Here is a 26898-nt window from a genome sequence, read left to right on the forward strand (position 1 = left end):
TAACCACCTTCTAAAGAAAATATGCCCAACAGTGCAACCCCAATGTTGATCTTTCCAATACGGTGGGGTTTGCTGATTTTTCCACTTTTGCCCCTGTCCACTCTCAAACTCATGCTCGTTTTTTCTGCCCCCTCCCCCTTTCCTTTCTGATTCAGAAGTTGGAGGGACTGGCCAAGCACCGGACAGTTCGGGAAGCACCGACCGCGTGTGTCTGCCCACCAGGTAAGTGGGTGTTTGATCTTTGTGGGCCCCTGACTTTCAAGGTCCAGCCTCCTATCTTCTGTCTGCTCAGAACTGCCAAGCCCACATGGTCCAGATGCTGGCCCTGGGTTGTGGCTCGTGGACCATCTGGGGGATCTTTCTGCCTTTGTCTTCTCTGACCAGCTCACCAGTCAAGGATTCTAGCGAGGTTACCTGACCTGGTTTGATGAGGATGGTGGTCTATTAGAAACTGTTAGAAGTGACTTGTGCTGTCACTCCATCCACCAGCCATGGGGTCTGGCTTTTCCCCATTCACTTCAGCTGGCCGAGACCTGAGGTTCCTAGAAAATGAACTTCTCCATATTAGGAGATGCCCTGGGATTTCTGCACAGGTGGACCTCGCAATATGAGCATTCACTTAGAGAGGATTTTAGGGCTGGCTTGACTTAGTCTCTAAGAGGACCTCCTACATTTTAACAGGAGGAACAAAGGACTTGACAAGCAATGCCATCATTAGCAGACCAGGAAGTCAGACGTTTGATTCAGTGGGGAGAAAAACAAATTAGACCCACAGATGAGTTTTTGGATAGAACAGGGATGGTTCCTGTTGTGTTTCTTTTCTGTTTTTTTCCCCCCTCCTCTTTCTGAGTGCTGTATGGATGTCGATTCATGTGAGTTATGTGGAGAAGTATTTTTTAAACTGGGAGTCACAAAGCGTTTGTAGGATATGAAATCAGTTCCGTGGGCTGCAGCCAGTGTTTTGAAATTTTGAATTGGCTGTAGACTGGAATCAAAACGTATTGGAGTGAAGTTTTTCCTTGAGCTATTTTATTTGGAGTGTGTGACCTGGATGGTGATGGGAATGGGTTTCCTGCTATGCGATGCTGACCAGAAGTTTGAAAATCCCAGATACAGATGATTGGGGGGTGGGGACATAGGGAAGGGGCACAGAGTTCCTGGGTTAATCTAAGTTGGACCCAAATCTTGGTCTGTTGTTTATTAACTCTTGGGATCTTTATCGAAAATGGATAACAATATGGGAGTGGGCTCTGTAGGCTTTTTTGAGATTTGTACTTGAGTCTGGATCAAAGCCCATGACCTGGAGACGGTCCTGTGACCTGCTTTCCCTTGGGTGGGTGGAGGGGGAATCCTGAACCACCATGAGAGGCTCCAAGAGGGTCCCAGCTTTTTTTCCTAGCACTGAAAGCCTAAACGGACTCCCTTTCCCCCCAGCTCTGATCTGCCCTGCAGACTTCTGGAGTCTGGACCCGCAAACCGCCCTCTGCAGCTTGGAGCCCCATCTGATTTGAGATACTTCCAGTTGCCTACTGCCCCCCCATGCCCACCCAGTTCCTTCTCACGGCCTGGAGACTGTGTGATCTTTTGTCAGATCCTAGGAGGTTTGATAAAACAGATAAGCGTGGCCAGAGAAGGGAGACACCCTGTGTGTGCTGCCCATTGTGCAGCGGGCCCTCAGCGGGAGCTGTGGAGCCAAGAAGGGGGCCAGGCCTCTTGCCCATTCCCCCCGCCCTCTGCCCAGCCAGGGGTTGGAGGCCTGGCAGGGCTATGCCCTGAAATGGCCCCGTGACCTCGGACAAGGGAGGGACCTGTGCCTTGCTCCTCTTGTCATCTATAAAATGGTGTAGAGGGTTGAATGAGGTCATCCAGGATTGAGGGTGGGCCCTAAGTCCAATGACAAGTGTCCTTAGGAGACAGAAGGGAGAGGTTTGAGACTCAGAGACACACAGAGGAGAAGGCCTTGGGAGCCCTGGGAATGACACACTAAAGGCCAGGAACGCCAAGCCTTGCCCGTAGCCACCGGAAGCCGACCAGGGGGTGTGGAGGGGGGTTCAAAGGGAACCAGCCCTGGTGGCACCTTGACTTTGGACTTCTGGCCCCCAGAACTGTGAGCGAATCAGTGCCCTGTCATTTTAAGCCATCTCATTTGCGGCAGTGGGTTGTGGCAGTTCAGGAAACTGGAGCGGGCTGGGATGTGAATCACCCCGAGGACCTGGGGCTTGCGGAGGGGGTAGGATCGAAATCAGGAGCCTCCCCCTTCCCCATGCCTCCGATTCTCATTCACCTGCCCAAGGAGACCCTTCTGCACTGCTTCTGCAGACAGCTCCAGGCTTTAGACGCATGTCCCTTGAGTAACCCAACACCCTTTTCCCGTATGACCTATGTATTTACACATTGAAAAATGAGCCGGAAGTTCAAAAAGCTTCCGTAGTTTCAAAGTGGTCATTTTTGTGTAGGAAGTGGCATATGACGTGATTGAAAAAGTGCAGGGACTGCTAAAGATTACCCACAGAGAAGGATACTCCTTCCCCGAGCTCCCCAGTTCTCCTGCTTACCTTTCTAGGGGCTCGGCCAGCGTGCCCCTGTGCTAGAGAAGAACTTTCGCCATATCCTGCAAATACAGCGGCCACTATTGGCCCCCTGTGGCTGCTGAGCCCTTGACATATGGCCAGAGCCAATGAGGAACTGAATTTTAGAATTAGTCCTTAATTTTCATTTCAGCCGCCACACATGGCTAGTGGCTTTGGTCTCGGGCTGCCGGGTTTTGGAGGTAGTTCCTGTATATTTCAGACCGGGCCTGGAAGTGTCAGGCTGGATGGACAGGAGCCTGCAGTCTGTTGGGGGAAGCCCCATGCCCTCAGAGCAGCAATTCTAGAACTGCAGGAAGGGCTGGGAGTCCTCTAAGGGTATTCTGTGGCAGAGGAAGGCACAGTCTGGCCCCCTTTTGGACTAAGACCTGTCATGACCCTGGAGCATCCTAAGGGAGGGGTCGGGGCTGGCTCCCAGCACCTTGGAGCCGAAGAGCCCTGGGTTTGATGTGACTCTGGTGTGGTCCCATCTGGCACGTCCTGGGGTGTTATTGGTCCTTGCAGGAATTAACTCTGCTAATGCCGATTGCTGAGTTAATTGCTGTGCCTGGAGTATGGGATGCATTGACCGGCAACGTCTGGGTCATGTGTCTGTTCTTGGATCTGGGGGAGCCCCTTGTTGGGACTGACCCCCCCTAGAACCATGTGGGCTGAGAATGGGCAGGGTAGTGACCACAAGGAGTATTCCCAGGGTGCCTGTTCCCAGAAAAAGACAAAATAGATTCAGCTGGGAAGTCATAAATAAGAGCTTACCGCTCTGGAGGGCAGCTGGTCAGCCCAGTCTAGGGGGGCCCTCAGCTGGGGACTGTAGATAGAGTCTGGGTTTGACCAGAGGCTTGTCTCCACTCTGGGCACAGAAGGCAGTCCTTTCCTTCCGTTGAACTTGTCCAACCTTCTGCCCAGCCCAGTGACAAAGCACTTGGACTCTGGGTGCTGACTGTCTAGTTCAAATTCTGTCACTCACCAGCTCCATGACCTTGGACACTCACCCCCTTCTCCTGCTGCCTCAGTTTCTCATCTGTGAAATGGGGTTTCCAGTAGGAGCAACATCATAGGATTGTCCCAAGGATTGGATCAGTTTAATGCATGTAAGTTGTTTAGGACAGGACCTCTGCTGCTTCCTGAGAGTGAGCTGTGGTTACCATTAACTCAGATCCATGGTGCCCAGGCTAATGCAGACCCATCCGTGCAGCTGTTACCTTCTCGATTCTCGCTGATGTCCGGCAGGGCTGCCAGAGAGATGGGGAGAGGAGATTCCAAGTTAGTGGTTGTCTGGGAATATTCTGGAGGGAAAGAACAAAGGCTTGGCACACCGCATTGGCATGTTCTGCGGGGACATGGGTGCGAAAAAGCTGGTGACAGAGCCCAGGAGGGAGAGAAACGGAAGGGAACAGGAAACGTGTAACCTGTGAGCTCCTGTTGACCACTAAGGGCTTCCAGAAGAAAGCACACAAAACCTGGGGCTCTTCATCGGTTCACACCGGTTTCCACCCTGGTTTCCCCTTGCCCTGGAAGTTTGTTAGGAACTTTTCAGGAAAGTGGCAATATTTCTCTCTCTCTTTTATTTTTCCCTGTGCCCTTATATAACATACCAGAGATGCTGCCTGTGGTTTCCCAATGATGTGCACCAGTAAACAGATTAATCAGAGTTAGAAATGTGTGGCTCTGTGAGGGTGTTTGGGAATTTGAGCAGAGGAGTGAAACCTTACGGAGGAGAGCCTGATGTCCAACCTGATAGATCTCCTTGATAGTTTACGGCAAATGTTACTGAGTGGAACAGAAGTACAAGTTACATGTGTTCAGCCTGTTTATTTGTTGGCATAGCAGAGAGCTTCATGAAGGGTGCGTAGCAAAGAGCTTCATGAAGGAATCATTAGTCCCCTTTCTGAATTATTTATTCAGAGAATTTTAAAAATAACACTTTTTTTTAACCCGCTAAAGCCTCAGTGGCTGGAATTTATGGTACAAAACAGTAGCTTGATGGCAAGTCTCCTGCTGTGTCAGACTGCACAGAGTTGAAGGAGTTAATTTGTGTGTCCGATCTTGTTTGCTTGTTTCTTGGTGGGAATACTCAGGAGGAAGGTCTCCAGAGCCCGCTTCATTATGCCTGAATATTTGTGCCTTCTTTCGTTCATCTCTCCCTACCCTCATTTTGTGCTTTCCCTGGGCGATATTGACAAAGATTGAGAGAGACATGGCAGATGGAGCCTGTCATTGAAGGTCACGGGGCTGAATCAAGAACCTTACGGTATTAAGAATGGGAAGAGTCTGGAGAGGAAAAAAAGTCTTGCAGAAGAGAAAAAAAAAAAAATGGAGATCATCCCAGATCAGGAGGACCTGGGCAGGGGGAAGATAGCTGGGCAGTGTTTGGAAGAACGTTTGGCATCTCAGCCAGCTGGGACAGGGAACGCATGCCACAATCCCACCACTTGGAGCAGAGGCAGCGGGGTGCTCTCTGGTTGGAAGGCGGCAGTGGGAGGTCAGGGTGGGTCCTGGTTAGAGAGGGATGTGGGTCTTATTCCAAGGGAAGACACGACTGAGGGAATGGCAGTAGAGTTCAGCATTAAGAGGATCCCAGAAACAGCTCAGAGTGAGGACCGGGGACAGATTTGGTTCCTTCAGAGAAGTCCCTGGAGAGGGTGCTCTGGGTGGGGATGGTCTTTGTCTTGTTCCCTGCCGTGTCCCCTGCGCCTAGAATGATGTCGGGCACGCAGTGGAAGGATGATCTACATCTGCTGGGTGACTTCTGTGGAGGAGAGGGCGTGAGAGCTTGACTGGGAGCCATGAGAGTTGATGGCAGGGAGCAGCTGCAGGAGGCACGGGCCCACGTGGGGGACGGAACTCACAAACAGGATGGATGAGCACAGGAGGGGACAGAGGTGCCTGAGGCTAAGAGCCTAGGGGAGGTCGATGCCCGAACAGAGACAGGAAATCCCTGAAGAGGGATTTGGAAGGGAAGATGGTAAGCGTGGTGGTTTTGGTTAGTGAGTGGCTTCATGAACCAATTAGCAGACCCACTGATGGATGGGAGAAGATAATTAGAGGTCTTTCCTTAGGGCATCGGTCCAGCTACTCTGAATCTGCTAATTACAAAATATACCCTGTCCTGTAAGTAAAGGTCGAGGGGTTTAACTATGTGCTGACCGCTGAAATTTGGAGATTTTCCTGTGACCACCAGAGGGAGCCCACTATATTCATTAAATTCTATAGAAATTGAACAGGAATTTAAAAGCAAAGGATAATTAATTTTTAAAAAATGACTATAAGGCACCTAGCAGTGAGACACAAAGTCAGGCACCCACTCTGGTGTTTTTTCCTACCAAAATGGAAGATGCCTCAGAATATTCTAGAAGATTCCAGAATCAAGTGGTTTCTTGGAAGCTGGGATAAATTATGGGAAGGGTAAAATAGCCCTCAGCAAATGCATTCCTAGAACAGTTGCCCCACCCATCCAATGTTTCTGGAGCGCCATCTGGTTTAGTTGTAGCTGAGAATCCTGAAGCTATGGGAAGAGAGGGACTCAAAATGTCTTGACCTCAGCTTGGCCAACTCTGTGCCAACTCTTGGGTGACAGGTGCAACTTTTCACTGTGTGGGGTGTCATGTAACTTTGGAGGTAAGGGTTATTAAATTACTAAATGTCCTACAGATCAGGAATTGCTCACAGGGTGGCACTGCCTTTCCTCAGGGTAAGTTCAAGGGGGTCATCCTATCTGGCTTCTCACCGTCCTTCGGATGCCAAAGTGTATTCCACATGGATGGAAGACATCAACGTTAAAAATGAAGCCACAGAGGGCAAGACAAAAATACAGCAGGTCACTGAAAAAAACTGTGAAGAAGAAGTAGACTTTCTAAGTGTTGAAGTCTGAAACCAAAAGGCAGTGGTTTTCAACCAGGGAAGATTTTGCCCCCAGGGAAGTTCTGGCAATGTTCGGAGATGTTTCTGGTTTATCTCAGCGTCGGGGGTGGTGGGGAGCTACTGGCATCAGAGGGGATAGAAGGCCAGGGATGTGGGTAACCATCTTGCATCATATAGGACAGCCCCAACACAAAAAATGACCCTTCCCCAAATGTCAGTGGTGTCGAGGCTGAAAAACCCTTCTCACCTTAACAAAGTTTAAAGGTAAAAAGCTGAAAACAGTTCAAAATATACAGTACACGTATCGTGAATATTCATGAGGTATAAAGTGTTCTTGCAAAAGAATAAGGAAAACTCAAAATGTTTTATGTGGAAGAGTGGGCAAAGAATATGAATGGAGATTCACCAATGAAAAATACAAATGGTGACACTTTCCTTCAGGGGATACTTATAGGGCACCCAACTCTGTGCCAGGCACTGCTCAGGGAACTTCAAAGATCGTCCATTTAGAATAAATAGTGGAAATTCCCAGTAATATGAGATTCTGTTTTCAGGAATCAGATTGATAATGTTTACATTGTTTTGATCTTCCAGGTGGGCATTTGTTGCAGATGAAGTCCAAGGGCAGTTGGCTGGAGAATTCTCTCTTGTTTGGGGATTCTGTCTTGTTCTCTTCAGGCCTTCTACTGCTTGGATGAGGCCCACCCACATTATGGAGGACAATCTGCTTTCCTCCATAGGTGATTAATATTCACCTATTTGAATGTTAATCTCATCCCAAAAAGTGCTCACAGAAACATCCAGAATAATGTTGGACCTCGCACCTTCATCTCTTCCTTCTCTTGGGGTCCTCCTCCTCCCCACTTTAGCTCTCTCTCTGGTCAGTCAGTTGTCTTAACTGCTTCCTATATGTGGTCAAGTCCTTCCTACACCATCCGTCCACCACTGCCTCCTTTAGACCCCCATTGGCTCTCGTCCTTTCCAGATCTTTCTCAGGAATAGGGCAAAGCGATATTTGGTTTCAAAGCCTTCCATGGTTTTCTACTGTCTTTAGGACCAAACGCGCAAACTGTATCTGGATAGTTCTCCATCTGATTCCTGCCTCCTTCCCTGCATCCATCTTTCACATCATACCACCTTCCTATCTCAAATTCTATGCCCTAGGGAATGACTTGGTTTCAAAACCAGAGCCTGTGCGTCTTTTCTCTGCCAGAAGCAGCTCTCCCCTCCTGGTGGCTCTCCTTGAAAAATCCACCCACATTCTTTCTTCAGGATCCATTGGCTGCACGGGGCTGGCTGGTTACAGACCCTCCACGGGGGTTGGCTGGGGTTATAGGAACCAAGGGCAAACTCGGCCCTTGCGAAGGGAACATGCAGAACTCAGCTCTTTCTGTAAATACGGTGGGTGATTTGTGGTGTGACCCTCGGGTCTGTTCAAGGATGGTTTCATGGAAGGGCTAATAAAATCTATTAAGGAAGCTGCCAAGCCTGACACTGTCCTTCTAGAATTACACTCTGTCCACGAGTGGGGTAGATCCCCCCCCCCACTCCCCACCCCCGAGGAAAAGCCTCTTCGAGCACTGTTGGCCTCCTTTTTTTTTTTTTTTTAAACTTGATACTACTAACTCTCTTACCATTCTTTCCAGTGTTTTCTTCACTTGGCTTTTTTCTCTTTGCTCACTGAGGCAATCACTCTGGCCAGGGCTTGGCTCGGTTGAGCTGTGAGTTGCCCCCAGGGTCCGATGATTGGATTCATTTGCATTTGGTTCTCCCTGGCCTGGATCCCTTCCGAGTGAATCAGATCCGCTCCTGCTGCCTTGCCTTGGGGCACTTGCCGCTCTGTGTCGGAAATTCCCTACAAGGAAACGCTTAAGAACTATCCTTTCTGCCTACTTGTGATCTCTCTCTCTCTCTGTCAAATAAATAAATAAAATCTTGGGAAAAAAAAAAAAAAGAACTATCCTTTCTGGGGCGCCTGGGTGGCTCAGTCTATTAAGCGTCTGCCTTTGGCTCAGGTCATGATCTCAGGGTCCTGGGATTGAGTCCCACCTTGGGTTCCCCGCCAGCAGGCAGCCTGCTTCTCCCTCTGCCCCTCCCTCTACTCGGCTCTCTCTCTCTTACTCGCAAATGAATAAAATCCTGAAAAAAAAGAAAAGAAAAGAAATATCCTTCCTGGAAAACCTTCCCAGTCCTTTGCAGCTAACATCCCCTGTACATTCTGTTCTAGCCCCTCCCTTCTTTGCCTAAATTGAGCAGGGTTGGGGAGTTATGTGGACCTGGGCAACCCCAGATGCCTCCCTAGATTGGAAAGCCTTGCCTCTGGGAGGGAGCACCCCCTCCATGTCTTCTCTGCCCTTGGAACGCTGAGCCCCTCTTCCCCCCTTGTCCTGGAGCTGGGTTACCCGCAGCTCCCTGCGCGCCCTCACCCTAGGCGCGGCTGACTCCAGCTTGCCTTGCCTGGTCATGAGGCTGAGCAAAGTGGGGGTTATGGGCAGAAAAAGCTGCCTTTGCTGAGTTGTACAGAGAGGCTTGGTGGTGGCAGAAACACAGAAATGTCCCTTCTCCTCCTGCGTCTGCTGGTTTGGTGCGCTCCGTCCCCCTGTGCTGCGTGCACCCGCACACTTCATCTTCCCTAAGTGTGTTGACAGCCACGTGTCACTGGAGCCGACCCCGGGACGCGCGTCTGTGCGGATCACAGGGAGCAGAGGTTCTCGAGGAGCAGAGCGGAGGGAGCGCATCTCGGTGGATGGTGGTCGAGTTTGCGTTGTCACTAGCAACAGAAGCCAAGCGGGGCAGACTTTGGGAGCACGGGAAAGTTCTGGAAGGAGTACTGAGCTCCCAAGGCGGACAGGATGGGGCGGTTCTGGGAATCTGGGCAGCGGCAGGTCCCCAGGGGATGGAGGCCTCTCCTATGTGTGCCATCCAACTGTTTTTACGTGTGTTACTCTGCTTGAGTTTCAGGGTCCCTACTGAGCATGCCTGGACCCTGGGCGGGTCCCTCTGCCTGGGGCCTCCGCACAGGGCAGAGAGGCAGGGAAGCGCATCCCTGAAGGCTCCAGGATGACTTTCAGTATCTGAGAGAGAAGTCCGGCTTCAGATGCGGATTGATCCAGCCGTGAGAGCCGGCTGTGGCCCCCCCATGGGCCCTGTGAGGTGCTTCTTCAAACTGTCCATCTCCTTGTCTGTAAAAGGGGACAACGTTATGTACCTTGTAGGTTTGGGTGAGGATGCTTTGAGATAAATGCATGGGGAAGTGCTTGGCATACAGTAGGAATCTAATAATGTCTGTGGATTTATCACTAAGGAAAGTGATCTGTGGTCCCCAGGAGGTGGGTGAGAGACATAATAAGGACACAGGTCCTTATTATGGGTGTGGTGTGACTGAGGGGGCATGGGCAGCCTGACACCATGTGGGGACACTTTCCGTTTGCTGCCTCCCCTGCAGAACGGAGTTTCATGTCTGCTCAGACTCTTGGTTTGTTTGGTTCCGGAATCCCCTAGTGAAGCCTCTGCTCCAAGATGGAGAAAGAAGCGTCCATCTCCTGGCTCCTCGGGGAGCCCTTGAAGTTGATTATCAGCAGGGAGAGGTATAAAGCCCTTTTCTTTAGGGTGACCCTGGAGTTTTTTTCCCCGTGATGCAGCAAAGGCTCTCCTCTCCCCGGACCCCGCTGTTCTTTTTTAGTTTTTGAGCCCTGCCTTTAGAAATGGGCCTGAATGCCGGCCCAGCTGCCTTCCCCCCGAGGTCATGGTTTTCATGACCCTGGGCTTGAAGTGGCCTGTTGTCTGTTTCTTTAGAAGGAGCTTCTTGCGGTCCCCTCACAGGCTAGCACAGAAGTTCAAAGCCCTACAGGCTGAGGTTCTGTGCAGAACGGGGGCCCAATTTGGAGGAGGGCCAGACCTGGTTCCCCCATTAGAGACCCACACGCCCACCTCCCCTGTGACGCTTTCTGCCAAATGCACCTTTAAAAACATATAGACAGGGGCGCCTGGGTGGCTCAGTGGGTTAAAGCCTCTGCCTTCAGCTCCGGTCATGATCCCAGGGTCCTGGGATTGAGCCCCACATCGGGCTCTCTGCTCTGCAGGGAGCCTGCTTCCTCCTCTCTCTCTCTCTCTCTCTCTGCCTGCCTCTCTGCCTACTTGTGATCTCTGTCTGTCAAATAAATAAATAAAATCTTAAAAACAAAACAAAACAAAACATAGAGACAAGGGGCGCCTAGGTGACTCAGTCAGTTAAGCGTCTGCCTTCAGCTCAGGTCATGATCCCGGCGTCCAGGGATCGAGTCCCACGTTGCCGGGGGTGGGGTGGGGGCGGTGGGTCCCTGCTTAGCAGGGAGTCGGCCTCTCCTCCTGTCTCTGCCCCCCATTCATGCTCACTCGCTCTCTCTCAAAAAAATAAATGAAATCTTAAAAAAAAAAAAAATGTGTAGGCAAGACCATACATGCCCCTGGGAGGGTGAGGGTGACAGGTGATTTGAGGGAGGGTGGGGAATGCACCAGAAGGACCGGACAGTGACTGTACCCCTGAGCATCACTGCCTGTCATCCAGGTGTGGTCAGAGGCAGACCGTGTTGGCCCCTGGGCTTGCTGAAGGTCTGCGGTGTATGGGAACGGCATACTTATTAGCTGTGACTGTGTCCTCAGAGCGTTCAGAGGGGGTCTGGGCCTGGTCTTAGCACTTCCTCTGTGTATGTATGTACTGTGGGGTGGTGGGAGGCATGGATGGGACACAGAGCTCTTCCCTGAGGAAGGCGAGGAGCAGCTACCCAGGAGTGACTGCCTCCCCCCACCCCTCCCACCAGGACTTTGGCTTAATTTCTGGGAAAGTCTTTCTACCCCATGTCTGTTTGCTCCCCAAAACGTACATCCTCTCCTCTTGCCTCCTTCCCTCTTGGGATCCAGGAGCCCTGTCAGGAGGGGGTCTGTGAGGGTCATGCTCTGCTAGCTGACCCCTAGCCCCTTCTCTGCTTATGGGGGCGGGTGTAGAAAAGCAGGGAAGGTGTATGTGTGGAGGGGTTGGTTGCACGTGGGGAGATTTGGGGGGCATAAACTCAGGAGGGAGGGTTTAGGGAAGGGGTGGTTTATCAGAGGGTGAATGCAGGAAGGTTGCTTTGGTAGGAGAAAGTCGAGGTGAGGGAAGGGTGGGGGGTGTGACTCATGATCTCAGGTGTATCTGCTCTGTTCTCATTGGAGGTGGGGCTCTGGGCCCCTCAGGCTGGTGCCAAGTCTGCCCAGAATCTCCAGCCCCAGCGGCTGACTCACTGGGTCTCCAGATCACCTCTTGATGATGGAATGGCTCCTTTCCTACCCAGAACCGACGATTTGCTTCCTTGTGAATGTCCCCACGTCCCCAGAGGGCCCCTGTTGTCTCCAGTCGTCTTAGCAGACTGCCCTTCTTTTGTTTAAAAAAAAAATTATTATTATAAAAGAAGGCTGTGCTTCTTAAAGTTACCCCCCTCCTCCAAACAACACAGCTCTGAAGTTCAAAGAAAAGTCTCCCTTGTACCCCAAACCTCCCCATGCTCTCCAATCCCATTCCCTGGATGTAAATATTCTACAAACACACACATTTAAACTCTTGTAGAAATAAAACAATGCATGGTATTCTCCACTTTTCTTTCTTTCTTTTTTTTTTTTTTTTTTTGTCTTCCCAATTTAAAGTTACAGTTCTCTGTCAGCCCAACATGCATGGGCTCTAGGGGCCCCGGGCCAGCTTAGGTGGGACCCCCTTCAAATAAACAGTGGACCATGACTCCAGGCGGGGGTGGGGGCAGTCTCCCTGCTTTCCCTCTGCCTTCCTGGACCCCTGCCAACATTTCCTTCCACACCAGTGGTTTTCACTCTTTCCAGGGCCAAAGTCTCCCCTGCCTGTCTCCTGCTTCTTCTGCTGCTGGCTGCAGGCTCCCATCGGAGGCGGCAGAAAGGAGGTGAATACACAGGCCACTAATATTCTGTGTCTCTGCAGTGGGTAGTAGCTTTGGTCACTGTACCATCAGCCGATCTGTCCCTCCTCCAATGTCTGCCTCATTCTTTGTTGTCATGTTTCCTCCAAATAGAATTTACCATAGGCCAAACCGATATCCTGAATTTGCAGCTCCGTGAAATTTGCACAGACAGCGCACAACTGGGTCCCGGAGAAGGGCCAGCCCACGACCCACCCTGCAGAGACACCTCCGTCCTGTCCTGCGCCCCCTTGCCTCGGCAGTTGCCTCAAGCGGCGTGTGTGGGAGGGGTGACTCCTATCCCAGTTTCTCACACAGCAGACTGGCGTTGCCTGTTTTGGTGCTTTACGCTAGGTGGAACCACACAGTGTAGATTGTGTGTTTCGTGGAGCGTGATGAGCTTTGGCTGTTTTGCCCCATGTGGTTGTGGGTTGCGCATTTGCTCATTTTACAGCTGTTGGGCGTTTGGACAGTTTCCCAAACTGTCTTCTGAGTGGCCCTGCTGGGAGCAACCTCGTGTGTGTGTGTGTGTGTGTGTGTGTGTGTGTGTGTGTGTGTGTGTGTGTTTCTGTGAACATAGATTGCCTGGGCTTGACCAGGGCCTCTGCATTTCCATCCAGGGTTTACCTCCAGTTCGCCCATTTCCATTAGGGGGACTATAACCGCCCCCCACCCCCAAAGGCTATCTGAGATCTTTGAGTGAGATTCGTGGACTACAGATTAATCTGGGGAGAGATGACATCTTTACCATATTGAGGGCTCCAGGTTATGAACATGGTGGATCGCTGCCATGTATAGGGGTCTTTGATGTGATTTGATAATATTTTATAGTTTGGAACGGGGAGGGTCTTACATATTGTTTGTTAGATTTATTCCTAGAAATTTATTGGTTCTGCTGTTTAATCAACAAGTCAATCAATTAATTCTTAATTTTTTATTTAAATTCAGCTAATGTATAGTGTATTATTAGTTTCGGAGGTAGAGGTCAGTGATTCGTGAGTGCTATAACACAGTGCTCGTTACATCAGGTGCCCTCCTTAGTGCCCATCACCTGGTTACCCCATCCCCCGCACCCGCCTCCCCTCCATCAGCCCTCAGTTTGTTTCCTATAATTAAGAGTCTCTTAAGGTTTGTCTCCCTCTCTGATTTTGTCTGCTGCTGCTATTTTAAATGATAATAGTTTTGAAAAATTGTTTTCTGTTTATTGTCGAGAATTCTTCACGTGGCTCCTATTTCCAGTGTCCTTGGCACCTTTGCGCGAGGCTTAATAGGTTAACAACAGTCTTTAGATTTTCTGCATAGTTTTATCATCTTTTAAAACTTTTTTAAAAGATTTTATTTATTTATCTGACAGAGAGAGAGAGAGAGCTCACAAGCAGGGGGAGCAGCAGGCACAGGGAGAGGGAGAAGCATACTTCTGCCCGACCAGGGAGCCCGATTTGGGGCTGTGTCCCAGGACCCTGAGATCATGACCTGAGCTGAAAGCAGACACTTTACTGACTGAGCCACCCCGGCACTGGCAGTTTCTGTCATCTTGTCTACAAACAGTTTTATTTGTTTCCTATTCTTTGCCTTTTATCTCCTTTACTGGACTCACCGCTTTGGCTCAGATCTACCCTCGTGCTGAACAGAAGGTTTCCCGGTTCTGGGGCAGACATCCTGGTTTCATAACCAAGATCGGAAAGCGCTAAGTACAACCATTGCTTTAGGGTTTTTTCAGATATTAATCAGGTTAAAGAAGTCTTCTCTTCTTACTTTGCAGAGAGGTTTGTTTGTCTTTTTAAGTTAGTATTGGGTGTTAAGACTTGTCCAGTGACATTTCTGCATATTATGAACGGATCATATGATAGCTCGCTTTTTTTTTTCTGTCAAAACAGTGCATTACATTGATTGATTTTAGTTTGTTGTTGTTGTTTTTTTTTAAAGATCTTATTTATTTAATTGACAGAGGGAGACACAGCAAGAGAGGGAACACAAGCAGGCGGAGTGGGAGAGGGAGAAGCAAACTCCCTGCTAGGTCTTTATAATAGCTTTATTAAGTCGGTCCTCACAGGGCCACAGGGCTAGCTCAGTCAGAAAGGCATGCCACTCTTTATCTTAGGGTTGTGAGTTCGAGCACCATGTTGGGTGTAGAGATAAATATAAATTTAAAAGAATTTTAAAATAATTAAAAAATTTTTTTATTTTATTTACTTAATTTATTTTTTAAAAGATTTTATTTATTTATTTGACAGGCAGCGATCATAAGTAGGCAGAGAGGCAGGCAGACAGAGAGGAGGAACCTGGCTCCCTGCTGAGCAGAGAGCCCGACGCAGAGCTCGATCCCAGAACCCTGGGATCATAACCTGAGCCGGAGGCAGAGGCTTTAACCCACTGAGCCACCCAGGCACCCCTAAAAAATTTTTTAAAAGAAAAAGAGGTGCACCTGGGTGGCTCAGTGGGTTAAGCCTCTGCCTCCAGAGGTCATGATCTCAGGATCCTGGAATCGAGCCCCGTGTTGGGCTCTTTGCTCAGCAGGGAGCCTGCTTCCCTTCTCTCTCTGCCTACTTGTGATTTCTCTGTCAAATAAATAAAAAAAAAAAAGAAAGAAAATAAAAAAAAGAAAAAAGATGGAGGGATGCCTGGGCTCAGTTGGTTCAACAACTACCTTCAGCTCAGGTCATGATCCTGGAGTCCTGGGATCAGGTCTCACATCTGGCTCCCTGCTTAGCGGGGCATCTGCTTCTCTCTCTGACACCTCTTCCTTCTCATGCTCCCTCTTTCTCATTCTTTTTCTCCCTCTCTTTCAAAGAAATAAAATCTTTTTTTTAAAAAAAGATGGGACTCACATACCATATAATTCATCTATTTAAAACGTGCAGTTCGGGGATCTCTGAGTCTGTGCAGAGAGGTTCAGCCATCCCCACGGTTGTATTTAGACCATTTCCATCACCCCACACATTCCCCCTAGCCCCTGTCACTCCCAGCTGCTGGAAACTGCTCATCTATTTTTTGTCCCTCTTTTTCCCTCTTTCTGGGCCTTTCCTGTAAATGGCAGTGTAACGACGTGGCCTTTTGTGTGTGGCCTCCTGTACTTAGCCTAATGTTTTCCAGGCTTGTCCTCCTGTGGAATGCACGACATGTCGTTCCTGTTTAAGGCTGAATAATACTCCATGGCATGGATATACCATATACGGTGTATCCCTTTATTCCCTAATGGACCTCCGGGTTTCTGCTCTTTGGCTGTTAGTGGGTACAGCCGCCATGAACGTTCAAGTACAAGCTTTTGTGTGAGCATGTGTTTTCATTTCTCTGGGCTGTATACTCAGGCGTGGAATTGCTGACTCACAGGCTTCATTATTTTTTATTGCGAAACCATAATACGGAGATACCAAAGTGTATTTAACGACCGTGTTCGGGACGGTCCTTTCCCATGTTTGCATTCTTGCTGTTGAACTACGCTCCAGGCCCTGCTACTCAAAATGCGGCTTGCCTGTGGGTACCAGCCTGGGAAATGTTTGCCACGGGCCCGTAACAAGGTCACGATAGAATCTGAGAATATTTGGCAGCTTTTAGAGCAGTTGGAGCCGTCATTTTATGTCTGTTGAATCTAATAATAAAACACGTGGGTGAGGACTTTTATGTTTTTGGTTTTAAAATTTTTATTTTCTGCTGCATCATCTTTTTCGGATTTACCACCAAACCCCAACCCCCATCTCCCCAAGCTGGAAGTCAGGATGTAAAACACAGCCAGCCCTCCACCATGGGTCAGGTGGTATACCTCCCTGCTCCTGTGTTTTTGGAGGAATCATTCTGAGATGTGCAGCTGCTAGACCAAGGCCAGAGGCTGAGAAGTGAAGCAGCCATTTGGGTCACATTGAGGGGAAGGGACAGGGAGCTCCCATTTCAGGTCCTCCGCCGTGATGATGACGATAATTGGTCATTCAGACATGTGGATACACAAAATGCGCAGAAGACCCTTGAACAAAAAGGGTTTGGACTGCTCAGGGCCACTGATCTGCAGCACAGACAGTGTATTTCCTCTTCCTCGTGATTCTTTTCATCACGTTTCCATTTCTGTCACTTAATTGTAAAACTACAGTAGGCTGGAGCTCCTGGGCGGCTCAGTTGGTAAAGTCTTGATTTCAGCTCTGATCATGATCTTGGCATCGTGGGATGGAGCCCCACTGTTGGACTCCACGCTCAGCGGGAAGTCTGCTTGGGATTCTCTCTCTTCCTCTCCCTCTGTCCCTCCCCCGATCCAGATTAAGCTGATATATAGTACATTTAACGTACAAAATATGTGTTCATTGACTTTGTTATTGGTAAGGCTTCTGGGTGACAGCAGGCTATTAGTCATTAAACTTTTTGGGCTTCAGAAATTACACGCAGGTTTTTGAGTGAATGAGGGTAGGGAGGGCGGTTGATGCCCTTAACACCCGTGCTGTTCAGGGCTCAACTGTGTACACATATTTCAGCCTCAGACGGTGCTCAGCCTCAAAAAGGAAGGACATTCTAACACTTGCTATCAACAGGGATGAACCTGGGGGACACCATGGGGAGTAAAGTAAGCCGGTCATAGCGGGATAAAGACTGTGATTCCATGTATAGGATGTACTTTGAGGAGTCAAATTCACAGAGCCGGAAAGGGGAATGGTGGCTGCCAGGGGCTGGGAGAGGGGAGAACAGGCAGGTGTTCAATGGGGACAGGGCTTTAGTCTGGGTGAGGAAGGAGCATTGGGGGTGGGGGGGCATGGGGGAGATGATGGCGACACAGTGGTGTGAATGGCCTTCATGCCACTGAACGGCGTACTTTCAAAATGGTTAAGAGGGAAAAAAGAGGGGCACCTGAGTGGCTCAGTGGGTTAAAGCCTCTGCCTTCGGCTCGGGTCATGATGTCAGGGTCCTGGAGTGGAGCATCGGGCTCTCTGCTCAGCAGGGAGCCTGCTTCCCCCACCCCTGCCCCTCCTGCCTCTCTGCCTGCTTGTGATCTCTCTCTCTCTCTGTCAAATAAATAAATAAAATCTTTAAAAAAAAAAAAGAGAGGGAAAAAAGAGATGAACTCTCTGCCTCGTAAGCACACAGTGAGGTTGTGGAGGGAGAGGGAGTTCTGGTCCCTTCCCCTAAGAGCACTAATCCCATTGTGCAGTTAACCTCACATAAACCTAATTGCCTCCCAAAGGCCCCACCTCTAAATATCATCCCATTGGGGTTAGGGCTCGAACACATGTATTTGGGGTGAGGGATGGGACACAGACATTCAATCCATAGCATCCATTCACTTGCCTGTGGCCTTGGACAAATCCCTTCAGTGCCTCGAGACTGAGTTACCCCATCTGTAAAATGGGAGCAGTCACAGCACACCCCCCCACCCCCATGTATATGGCTCCGTTGAAGTGACAAGTGCAGACACCTTTGTCAGCTGCAGCTCCAGGAGCTTCGGTTTGTCAGGGGTCCACAGGAGTCTGTCTCGGGCACGCTGGCGGCCCTTTGGGCCAAGTGCCTGTGGCATTCGGTGGAAGGACACTCCTGCTGTTCCATGTCCTCAAGGCTGCTCCTGAAAAGGCCTCTTCCACGCTCCTGGTATTTTTTTTAGATGAAGGCAGACACAGAGTTAAGCCATCCTCAGGGGCCTGGGCCAAGACACAGCTACGGAGATTTCTCTTGAAAACCTGATTATTTTAAAAGGGATAATACTAAATCATGACCAGGTAAACAGACTCTGGAAAAAATGTGCCTGGTGTAAATCCTCGCGTCAGAGTTCTGTCAGCTTTGGATTCTGCACAGGGGTGACCTGGGGGCTCAGCTGGGACAGGACCCGAGGAGGGGGGCATGTCTCTGAGCAAACCCTGCCCGTGTTAGCAGGCGCTGGGCCCCCAGTTGGCCTGCGTGTGCATGCTCACAGGGGTGCAGAATGTGGCCGCACCCTCCCACTGGATGCATCCTCTGTTCTGGGGGTCGGTCTGTGTCGTATCCCGCTCCAAGGGCTTTGGCAGTCCCCGGCACAGCTAGTGCTAGAGCTTAGTGCCTGCAGGGCTGAGAAAGGCACAGGGCATCTTTGGATTTTCATCAGCTTAGAGGGTGCAAGCGGGATGCTGGGACCCGCCTGGGTTAGCTTCAAAGGCTGAGTGAGGATCAGCTAGCTCAGAACATCCTGGCAATATGCAGGGCGGTGGGGGTCCTCCCACACGTTGCCCCTGGAGCTTGCCATGGTTTGGTTTGGTTCCTTGGTTTTGCCAACAGCACCAGAATAGGTAGGAAACACCACAGTAGGGAGCTCTGAATCCAGGGTAGCCTAAAAGCCAGTGTATCGGTTAGGCCTGCATTCTGCTGCGGATAACAGAAGCCCTCACTGAAACTCCCAGGGATTTACTTGCCTTGCTTGATGGTTCCCGAGGTGGGCAGCCCAGAGCTGGTGTGGCTGCTCCGGGACGTTTCCCGACCCTGGCTCCTTTTATCTTTTCATCCCTCCATCCCTTGCGGCCGGCCTTGATCTCCACTGAGAGATCAGGAAGAATGGGGTTGGAATGAGGGTTGGGTCAGGCCCTGGTAGGAGATACAAAGAGTGTTAGACTTAAAATCAAGACAAAGGAGTCCACGTCCTTCCCTGGGTCACCTTGAGGCAAATGACCTCCATCTTCTGGACTTTTCCCCACCTGTCAAATGGTCAGGTTGCACTGTGTTATCTCAGAATCCCCTTCCTTCTAGTTCCAGGCTCCACATTGATTGGTGGGTTACAAACTACCCCCCCAAGTTTTGTCACTTAAAATGTTTACTTTGCTTATGAATCTGCAATAAGGGAGGGCTTGGTGGGGACGGGTGGTCTCGGAGTCTCCCAGTCCGTGCTGTCTGGGAGACTGGGATCATGTGATGGCTCATACCGTTCCTGGCAGGGGATGGTGGGGTTCCCTGGGATCTTAGCTGGGGCTGCGTCTGGATTTCTGTGTGGCTGCTCGACTTCCCCACAAGGTGGTCACTGCATTCTAAGGGCGAGTTCATCAACAGGCTTTCAAGGACCATTTCTTTTGTGCCTAGCACTGTGCTGGGTATAATGAGATAAAAATCAGGCCTGAGGTTTGGTCCCATCCATTGGGATTTTGAAGTTCTGCTGGGGAGGCAGACAACCGGGAGTGCTCCCACCTAGCTGAGTCAGCCGCGTCTGATTTCAGCCCATGTTGGCGTCTACACTGGTCCCAGCAGAGAGGCGGCGATGGCCATTGTCTTGGTCAGTGACAGAAACTGATATTCATGCCATGTATAGTCCTCTCTCACACTAATTCTGAGCTTGGCTGTGCAGATTGCTTTGGGCAATTGGACATTAGCAAGCGTAGTCCATGTAAAGTAGGACAGGCCACTCGTATGCTGGGGCTCTGTGCCATTGGAACTCCCTCCATAGAACCCGGCAACCCAGCTAGGAAGCAGCTCAGTGTTAGACTATGGAAGCATAGGAGGCCACTTGGAGAGAGACCGTCACAGACATCCCAGCCACTTAGACAGATTCTCCCCTGAATCGCAGCCACGTGACTGACGTCACCTGTCACCATGTGGAACCAGTTCATCCCTGTCAATCTACAGAATCATGAGAAGCAACTCATTGATGTTTTAGGACGTTAAGTTTTGGGTTAGATCGTCATGTGGCCAGAGATGACTGATACGCCCTCTCTAAGCAGTGGCAAGATGGGCCACCACAGACTCCAAGCTCAGGTGCACTGAGAGCACCTCTTTGGCATTCATTTTCACAAAGGGGATAGGAGCGGCCCTCATTTAACAAACGCAAGCCACTTGTTGATCTTGGAACCAATTGCTGTGTCCCGTGATGGGGGTGGGGAATGTGTGTGCCCATTCTTGTAGCTGGAGCAGGGCGTGGGGTTTGGTCCCACCCAACCCATGAACTGGGGTGGGGTAAGGAAGGGGGAGAAATGACGCTATTATCACCAGAAAGGTGGAGTGGGGGGCGGTGAGGGGAGGAGTGGCGACTTAACCGTCAGACTCTGCAGGGGGTAGGCTAAATCAGCGAGGGGTGAGTGAGTAATTGGGCACGGGCTGAATTGAGAAAGAATTTGTTAAAGGGCTAATATTTAAGCCAGGACTTGTTACAACAAAGGGACGAGGGTCTTAGGAAGCAGGTGAGCTGAGGGGTACAACAGGAGATAGAAGTAGGCCCAGAGTTGGGAGTTAGTGCACTCAGGGTGAGCAACAGCTGGACATGGGTGCCACATTGCACTCAAAGAGAGCCAGATGTCTTTTTTTTTTTCCCCTAAAGATTTTATTTATTTATTTGAGAGACAGAGATCACAAGTAGGCAGAGAGGCAGGCAGAGAGAGAGGAGGAAGCAGTGTCCGTGCTGAGCAGAGAGCACAATGCGGGGCTCCATCCCAGGACCCTGGGATCATGACCAGAGCTGAAGGCAGAGGCTTAACCCACTGAGCCACCCAGGTGCCCTCAGAAATGGTTCATTTTGTCACCTGCCATTTCAGACCGTTTATCCGAGGGAGGAGAAGCTGCATTTATCTGGGCTGAGCCATCGTCAGCCATCCCAGTTTTGTAGCGAAGAGGCGTGGGGATCCCTCAGTATCCATATCACCCTGGGGTGGGGGGCACCAAATCGGGGTTCTGAGTGGCAGCTTGGAGCCAGGTCCCAGGGGAGACCTCAGAAGCTGCCCTAAGCCAGACACACAGTTGTCCCAGTGCTCGGTCGAGGCAGGCACCCCTGTCCCACCCCAGCTGGTCACAGTCATGAGGACAGTGTGTACCCAGGGATATGCCTGGTGCAAGCTTGTGACCCAGCAGCCATCCAGGCCAGCTGCCTCCTGGAAATAGACCCCAAGTAGGAGCCATTCCCACAGGGCTGAGGTATGCCCAGGGGGGCCTATTGCTGCTGGTAGACACCCAGGAATGGGAGGAGGGGGTTGGCCTCGAATGTCTGGACAGAGAGATGGAGAAGTGGGAAGAGCCGTCGGGGAGGCTGTGAGGGATTGGTGTTTGTGAAAACGTGTAAGTAGCTTTCCTGCTCAGGCATTCCCCTCGAGGATGCTGCTCTGCTCCTTCATCCCTCTGGCCTGTGCCCTGTGCCCTCCCATGCACCCCCTTCCTGCACAACTTGCCTGCTAGCCCCCCATCCCCAGGCCCTGTCTGTCCACACCCCTTTGGAGTGCCCCTCTAGGGGGGACTGTCACCCCACCTTTTCCAGTTCGGCTTTTTGACCCCTCCAGTATCAGATGCCCTCCTCGGGTGGGTGCTTAGCTTCCAGGCCTCATCCCTCCTCTCCCCTGCCACGCTCTGAGTGGCCTAGCAGTCTCTGTCAGCGGATGCAACAAACGAGGCCCCCTTGCTCCATGGCAGCAGCTGGGGCAGGAGTAAAGACAGAAACAGTTTCACACAGTGTCTGGTGTAATCAGTTGGAGGCTGAGGAGCAGCGGGATGGAATCATTCCGGAACCCCCCCTGAACTGCCATTTGTCAATCCCTATATCTGGGCAGCAGAGCCGCGTGGCTGAGGGAACAGCAGCTCTGAATCTGAACCCCCCATGTCGGGGTTCCAGCCCTTTGAGGTCAGCCTGCCCCCCACCATATCACCAGCCCCTGAGCTCAGGCGTGGCAGGACCCCATGGTACACTCACCATGTGAGGCTGGCCCCTCACTGCCCCCTAGCTTCACACCTCTACCCGCACTCCTGGGCATCCTCCCGGCCCTGCGTTCCTGTGTCAGCTTCATCCAGAAGGTGGGCTCTTCCCTTGGGGGCTGGGGGTGGTGACAGCTCCAGGCCCCATGCTAACAACCCGAAGTCCCAGAAGCATCCTATAGGGGCTTTCCTGTTAAGGTCCCCCCGCGCTCACCTCCTCCAGGAAGCCACCTCTGGTTATTCCAGCCCTTTCTTCATTATTCTACCCCCAGAACCCCCTGGACCCTCGGCTTCTCTGGGCCCGCTCAGGCTGTGTCTGTCTCTCACCTCAGGCTGCACCATTGTCCGCTTTTGACACGTTTGGGCTTTGGCCCCACGTGTCCTGTGGGGTCTTCTTCTCTCTCCGTGAAGCTTTTCCTGTGAGTTCTGGGCCCATTGGCGTTTTCCCTTTTGTGCTGATTTTATTAGGCAAAGCCTCAGGGTCCTGGGGTTTGCACCACTGTTGTAGCTTGCCCTCTTTTGGCCGTGGGAGCTTAGGCAAGTCATTCAACCTCTTAGTGCCCACATCTCCTCGTCTTTGCAAAGGGGATGGGAGCACTGGCCTTAAAGAATAATGGGGATCGAAAAGGAACACTTACAGAAGCTGAGTGTGGGGGGGGTCACGAACAGCTGGGGAATGAGAGAGTAAGTCAGCCAGTGAGTGAATCAGTCAGAGTCCATCAGTCCTACGTGGCAGGTAGGACTCGAGCAAATCCTGTTTTGTGGTGTTGGGGCAGCCTCAGCCTAAACAGTGTGGCAAGAACCAGCCATGGGTTGCCTGCCTTAGCGGGGCCGTTCTAGAAGCTGGCGCAGAGCTGTGGGAGAATCAGTAGGACGTGGTCAGTGGGCTCCCCCGGTGGGGAGGAGAAGGGCAGCAACAGCCACGAGCTGGTTAGGTCAGGGTCTGGCCATGAGCAGGATGTCTGCCTGTGCTGGGCAGCTCTGCATCTGTCCCCCGTCCTTTGGTGGCAGCATCCCTTTCCCTGTTCCAAGGCTGTGGCTCAAGTTGGGCTGACCCCACTATCTAGTGATAAGACCCGGTCTACCCCCAAAGAGGAGATGCCAGGCTTTTCTTGTGACTGTTTGGGGAAAAAAAAATATATATATATATATATATACACACACACACACACATATATATATATATATATTAAATTTACTTATTTATTTGAGAGAGAGAGAGAGTGTGCGAGAGAGCACAAGTGTGGAGGAGGGGCAGAGAGAGAGAGAGGGAGTAGCAGGCTCCCTGCCGAGCAGGGAGCTAACCACCGGGCTCCATCTGAGGACCCTGACATCGTGACCTGAGCCAAAGGCAGACACTTAACTGACTGAGCCACTCAGGCGCCCCTTCTTGGGACTTTTGAAATAGAGAGGGTCTCTTTCCACAGAGCTAACAAAGCTGGTATAAGGTAACCCAAGAGCAGATGGGAGCCATAGTGTGGCTTAGCCCTCCTCCCTTCTGCTGCACATGAATCCAACACATAGAAACCAGAGCTGAGAGCTGGGAAAGTAGAGTCCTGATGGTGATGGTGATATCACAGGAGCACCTGGATCCAGCCATACTTGAATCTGCCTGGATTTGTTGGTCAAGGGAGGCAATGCTTCCTCTTTGCCTTTTAAGTTAACCAACCTGGTTCCGACCTCGGGAGATAAAAAATCCCGGCTGATAGAGGTCCCTGCGGAAAGCAGGTGCTCCCCAGAGATCCTAACCACGTGGCACAGACCCAGTTCTTACTGATGCTCATTCCCATGGGTGTTTGCATTTTTTAAGTCCTTCGTGGAGGTCACCCAAATGAGCCGCCCTCGCCAGGACCACGGGGTTCTCAGGATGGCGCTAAGACTGTGAGCGAAAGCCTCGCTTGCTGTTCCTGTACCAGAACTTACTCTACCTTCCGGAACAGCCCTTTGTCATGTTTGTGGCCCCGTCCCGGGGACGTCAGGATCCGGAACGTGTGTTGACCACATTGAGAAGAGCTTCCTCCCCGTTGTTCATTGTTCAAGATCTCATTTCATTTTTTTCTCTGGTTACGTGGGTTCGGATTTCACACGCAGGGCCTATTTGGTAATGGAAGTCATTACACGTGCCGATAAAACATGGCAGCGAATGAAAGAAAATGTTACAGTGCTCCCGCCCGAGAGCTTCCACAGGCCCAGAGGATGAACATTTCTGTCTGTGGTTAAGCAGGAACAGAGCCTCGGAGCTGCTCTTGCCCAGCTCCTTCCAGGGACACATCTTGAGCTCTGGGCCACATGCATCGCTTGGAATGAGTCCACATCATGCAGTTTTTTTCAAGTTCACGTCTGTGCCCGGATTGGAGGTTGTGCTGGGGATACAGACTATAGGGCAGCAGGGGCGGCATTGGGGGGGGGGGATGTGCTGCTCCTTATGGGAACTGTCTTTGTGCCAGAGCTATTCTGTGACACCCATGCTTGGTGGCCGAGGGTTCAAGACAGACCTTCCTTCCCAGGCAGTGTGGAGGGGAGGGGGGGAGGCGGGGAGGGGGGGAGGCGGGGCACAGGACGAGGCGGGGGTGGGGGGGACGGTGTGGGGAATGGGGCTGCAAGATAAGAGAAAGGATGCTCTTTGGCAGAAGTTATGAGCAGTGTCTCTAAGCTGATTCTGGTCCCTGGGCAGTGCCCATGATGAGTGCTTGGTGCTTGCCTCGATGATGATTTGTGGTGTTGGCCTGGCTGTCAGCAGACTGCCCGAGGATCCCAGGCAGCCCCTGCCCCCCAACCTGCCCTCCAGCATGCCCCCTTGCCCTCACATATAAGCTCACTGCCTGCCCTTGGGGGTGTATTCTCTCGCAAAAGACTTGGATGAAGCTCGTGGGCTGGTGGCGCTGACGTCCCTCACTGGATGGCTTGGGTTGGGGTCTGTGCCACGTTCAGACCCATCTCCAGCTGTGTGATGAAGGTGGTGGGTGAGGTCTTTCCTGGTCCCAGGGGATGCACTACTGAGACCAGACTGCTGTCCCTGTTAAAAAATAGGTTCTGCCTGGAATTCATGTGGGCTAAATCCATGGGGCTTAGTTTGAGAGGGGAAAAAGCCTATTCCCTGGTTCGAGGTCTTCTGGAGGCAGTCACTTGCCTGGTTCGTGTTTCTCGTCCTCCTCCTGCTCCTAAATTACAGAAAGCAAAATATCCAGGTCATGTTTCCCAGTTGCATTTCATAAACCGAAAACACATTGCAAGTCTTGAAGGGCCAAAAGACACCTTCATCTAGTTAACTTTGAATGTTTTTAATATTTACACAACACAAAGTCGGGTCATGCTCTCCCTTTTCAGGCAGACTAGGAGAATTGTGACTTTGCTCAGACATCCCATCTTGGGAAAAAAAGTCTTTTATTGTGGTAAAGTCTATTTTCTGTCATAACCAATTTTGATTCAGTGGCATCAATTATACTTAACAACGTTGTGCAACTGTTTCCAGGGTCTACTCCCAAAACTTCTTCCGCACCCGAAATAGAAACTTTGTATAACCCTTTTCTTCTGCCCACCAGCCCCTGGCAACCTCTAGTCTACTTTGGGTCTCTATAAATTTGCCTGGTATAGGTACTTCGTATTAATAGAATCTTATGATAAGTGGCCTTTTGTGTCTAGTTTCTTTCACTTAGCACATTTGCATATGACTCCTTTTTCACAGATGACTAATATTCCATTGAAGGTACAACACACACTTTGTTCATCCATTTCACTGACAGACATCTGAACCTCCACATTCTTAGATATGAATAGTTTGGGGGAGTAAATTGAATCTTTCGAGTCATTTCATAGTACTGCCTGGACAGTTGGATAGCGTGAAGTGGGGCTAACATTTATTGACTGTCTTCCATAAACGGGGTTCTGTGCTAGCCCCATGCACACAGTATCGTCTTACTTAGTCCTGGCGAACATGGTATGTGGTAGGTATTGTTATCCCCTTTTGCAGTTGGAAACACTGAATCTGAGAGAGCATAAGGGACTTGCTTACGGTCACATAGCTGCATATGGGGCTGAAACTGAGCTTTGAATTCTGGTCCACTTAATTCACAGATGCACGTGTTCCCATCTGTCTATTCTCCCTCATTAATCATGGAGGCAAACTAGTTCATGCTGCTTTGTCACGTTTAGAGATAGGTCTGTCACAGGTGCATTCTTCCCAAGTACATCAACAGAACTTTGAGCTAGGGTCCAGAATGACCCGGGTCCCAGGTTTTGTCCTTTGTCCATAGTGTACCAAATATCAACTCTTCAATGACAAGGGAGAGTATGGAGGAGTCAAGAGGAGTGCCTGCTCTGAGGGAGGTTTTGGGGAGTTTGGAAGAGGCCTTTGAGTAATGAGAGGTCTGTCTGCTTTGCATTTGGGGAACCAGGGACCAGCTACCTCCACTGAGCCTTCTGCTCTGGCAGCAAAGGTGGGGACTGCCCATCCTTGTTGGTCACACATTCATTCCCTCCCTGTTCCTCTCTCACTTCCTTCTGGCCATCCATCTGTCCATCTGACATCCATCCAACTGTCTGTGAATCCATGTCTGCATCCATCCACCCATCCATCTGTCCATCCATCCATACATCCATTCATACATCCACTCATCCATCTATCCAGCCAGCCAGCCAACTAGCCACCCACCCATTTTTCCTTCCTTCCTTCCATCCATCCATCATCCATCCATCCATCTATCCATCCATCCATTCATCCATCTGTCCGTCCATCCCTCTATCCATCCATCTATCCATCCACCCATCCATCTATCCATCTTCCATCCATCCGTCAACCCACCTGCCCACTTACCCATCCATCCATCTATCTATCCATCCATCTCCCCATCCACTACTTATCCTTCCTTCCATCCATCCATCCATCTGTCCATTCATCCATTCACCCATCTTTC

At 50.7% G+C, this 26898-nt stretch overlaps 1 protein-coding gene across 6 annotated transcripts in view; it reads left to right on the forward strand.

Moving 5' to 3' along the window:
- Positions 1–26898, forward strand: part of COL23A1 (collagen type XXIII alpha 1 chain) — a 309786-nt gene that overhangs the window by 24087 nt on the left and 258801 nt on the right. For all 6 annotated transcript variants that reach the window (XM_032335350.1, XM_032335353.1, XM_032335352.1 and 3 more), the window contains exon 2: positions 156–222. In XM_032335350.1, coding sequence (XP_032191241.1) covers positions 156–222 — 67 coding nt within the window. The remainder of the gene's footprint in view (positions 1–155; positions 223–26898) is intronic.

This window comes from Mustela erminea, chromosome 3 (genome assembly GCF_009829155.1).
Source record: "Mustela erminea isolate mMusErm1 chromosome 3, mMusErm1.Pri, whole genome shotgun sequence".
Lineage (NCBI taxonomy): Eukaryota > Metazoa > Chordata > Mammalia > Carnivora > Mustelidae > Mustela > Mustela erminea.